Consider the following 2,170-nt stretch of genomic DNA (forward strand, 5'->3'; position numbering starts at 1 on the left):
GAACAGGACGTAATCCACGGAGCGCATGGAGCCCTGCAGCTCCAGCAGGCATGAGTCCTCCGAGGGGCTGCTGTCCCCGGGGATGTCCATGATCTCGGACATGATCAGGGACCCGCTGTCCATGGAGACTGCGAGAGGAGAGGACGGGCACGGCTGAGGAGCTGCAGGGAAGAGCCGGCCCCGCCACCATCCCCCGTGCCCGGGGGCAGCACTCACCTTCCCCGCTGAGCACGCTGGAGGGGACACGGTCACAGGTGCAGGCGTGGGAGCCCTCTGTCAGCTGTGAGTCGAACGGGGGGGCCTGTGGGGCAGCAGGCACAGGGCTCAGCTGAGCTGGAGCCCATCCTGCCCAGCCTGCCCTCCCCACGGCCCCACAGCCCCCACCTGGCTGTCTCCCCGCAGCCCCATCACAGTCTCGTATGACGGGGGGAAATCGGTTGGGTAGAGGGGCACGGGGCTGTCCATGGAGCCATTGTAGGTGATGCTGTGGAGGCAAAGCAGAAAAGCCACTCTGGGTGGGACAAGCCCAGCCTGGGGGCACACAGACCCCCCAGTCCTACCAGCCTTGCTCCCAGTGGTACCTCTGTGCATCCGTCTCGGAGCTGCAGGTGTACTCAGGTGGGTAGTAGGGGGGTGGTGGCACTGGAGGCACAAACTCCTCAAAGTCCATCATGCTCTGCAGGAAGGTGTCAGGTGGGGACGTGCATTCCAATGTGACAGAGCTCGAGCGCTGTGGGACCAGCTGCGGGGAGAGAAGGGAGAGCTGGGACCTCCTGCCCTGAGATCCAGCAAGGGGTGTGCATCCTGAGCTTTAATCTGCACCAGGTCCTGCCCTGGCACCCCAGGGACCGCCCCAGCCTGGCACTCACCACGTGGACGATGTCAAGGGAGAAGATCTGGATGCAGCACACGACAGCAGAGAGCATGCAGATGATGGTGGAGAAGATGGTCAAGCCACAGACACTGAAGAGGAGATCCTGGGGAGCAGTGGGGTGAGCTGCAGAGCCCGCAGAGCATGGCCGGGGCTGCGGCCGCTTCCCAGGGAGCCCTTGCATCCCCCTGCTCCTCCACCTTGAGTGCCACACGGATGCTCCGGCAGTTGGCGTTGGGGAACATGGTCAGCTGCTCGCTCTGCTGGCTGCAGGAGGCGGGCGGGGGCTCCGAGCGGGCCTGGCAGCAGACACACGTGTCCCTCTCCTGGCGACAAGAAACACTGCGAGGAAGCTCTGGATGCCGTGCAATCCGCCTGAGAGCCACCAGCACACCCCACCAGCTCCGCAGCTCCCCAGAGCCCCCCACAGCCAGGGATGAGCCCGGGGGTCCCTGCTCAGCCTCACCCTCTCGCAGGCCTCCAGGGTCTTCACCAGCTGCGCGTTCTGGCACGACAGGATGGAGCCGGCGAGGCTCAGCATGACGCCCAGCACCGAGAGCAGCGTGAAGAAGGCGATCTGCAGCGGGAGGAGAGGGGCTGCCGGCGGCGCAGGGAGCCGGCGGAGCACCCGGGGGCACGGGGGGGGTTTGCTCGGCCTCCCCATCCTGGGCTGCCCCGCCTGCGGAAGGGTGTCCCCCCAACACCTACCACCAGGGTGAGCGGCCGCTTCCAGGAGATGATGCCGACCAGCCCGGACAGTGCCAGCTGCAGGTGCACAAGCCCCGGGGGGAGCACAGGGAGAAGGCTCCGTCAGGCACAGGGGCCAGAGCAGCCCCTGCCCAGGGGCAGAGCCCGCTGGTCCCTGCAGGCCTGGAGCCAGCCCGGGAGCAGTGGGGCTCTAGGAGCAGCCCTGGCGCCACGAGATGGGAGAAACTGCTGATTCAGGGCCTGGGGACTGCGGGCTGCTCTGGCTGGGCAGCAAACCCAGGCCAGGATCCGTGCTGCAGGGTCACCACGGCGGACCCCGGGTGCTGCCCTCACCCCAATACCCAGCAGCCAGAGCAGAGCCCCCAGCACCACCCTGTCCCTGCCCTGTGGTCCCTGTGGTGCCCCCACACCCCTCCCTGCCCGTGGCTGCGGACCCCGGACATTGCCGCGCACCCCTCGGGGGTCCCCATCCCTCACAGAGTCATCCTGGGGGAGCCCTTGGGATTCTCCCACAATGCACCGCGGCAGGCACGGGCAGAGGGTGGCGGAGCAGCGGGGCTGCCCTCCCCTGGGACCGGCGGCCGGCTCGGC

General features: G+C 67.6%; 1 protein-coding gene across 1 annotated transcript in view; it reads right to left on the reverse strand.

The window, feature by feature from the left end:
• The window catches only part of FAM189B (family with sequence similarity 189 member B), a 3,866-nt gene extending 1,844 nt beyond the window's left edge, over nucleotides 1-2,022 (reverse strand). Inside the window, exons 1-9 of the mRNA XM_031064339.1 lie at nucleotides 1,990-2,022; nucleotides 1,580-1,636; nucleotides 1,338-1,448; nucleotides 1,072-1,197; nucleotides 870-977; nucleotides 582-742; nucleotides 385-484; nucleotides 217-301; nucleotides 5-128 (exon numbers count right to left, since the gene is read on the reverse strand). Of these exons, the coding sequence (XP_030920199.1) occupies nucleotides 5-128; nucleotides 217-301; nucleotides 385-484; nucleotides 582-742; nucleotides 870-977; nucleotides 1,072-1,197; nucleotides 1,338-1,448; nucleotides 1,580-1,636; nucleotides 1,990-2,022 (905 nt within the window). The remainder of the gene's footprint in view (nucleotides 1-4; nucleotides 129-216; nucleotides 302-384; nucleotides 485-581; nucleotides 743-869; nucleotides 978-1,071; nucleotides 1,198-1,337; nucleotides 1,449-1,579; nucleotides 1,637-1,989) is intronic.
• Nucleotides 2,023-2,170: the final 148 nt, after the last annotated feature.

Source organism: Geospiza fortis, unplaced genomic scaffold (assembly GCF_000277835.1).
Source record: "Geospiza fortis unplaced genomic scaffold, GeoFor_1.0 scaffold313, whole genome shotgun sequence".
Classification (NCBI taxonomy): Eukaryota; Metazoa; Chordata; class Aves; order Passeriformes; family Thraupidae; genus Geospiza; species Geospiza fortis.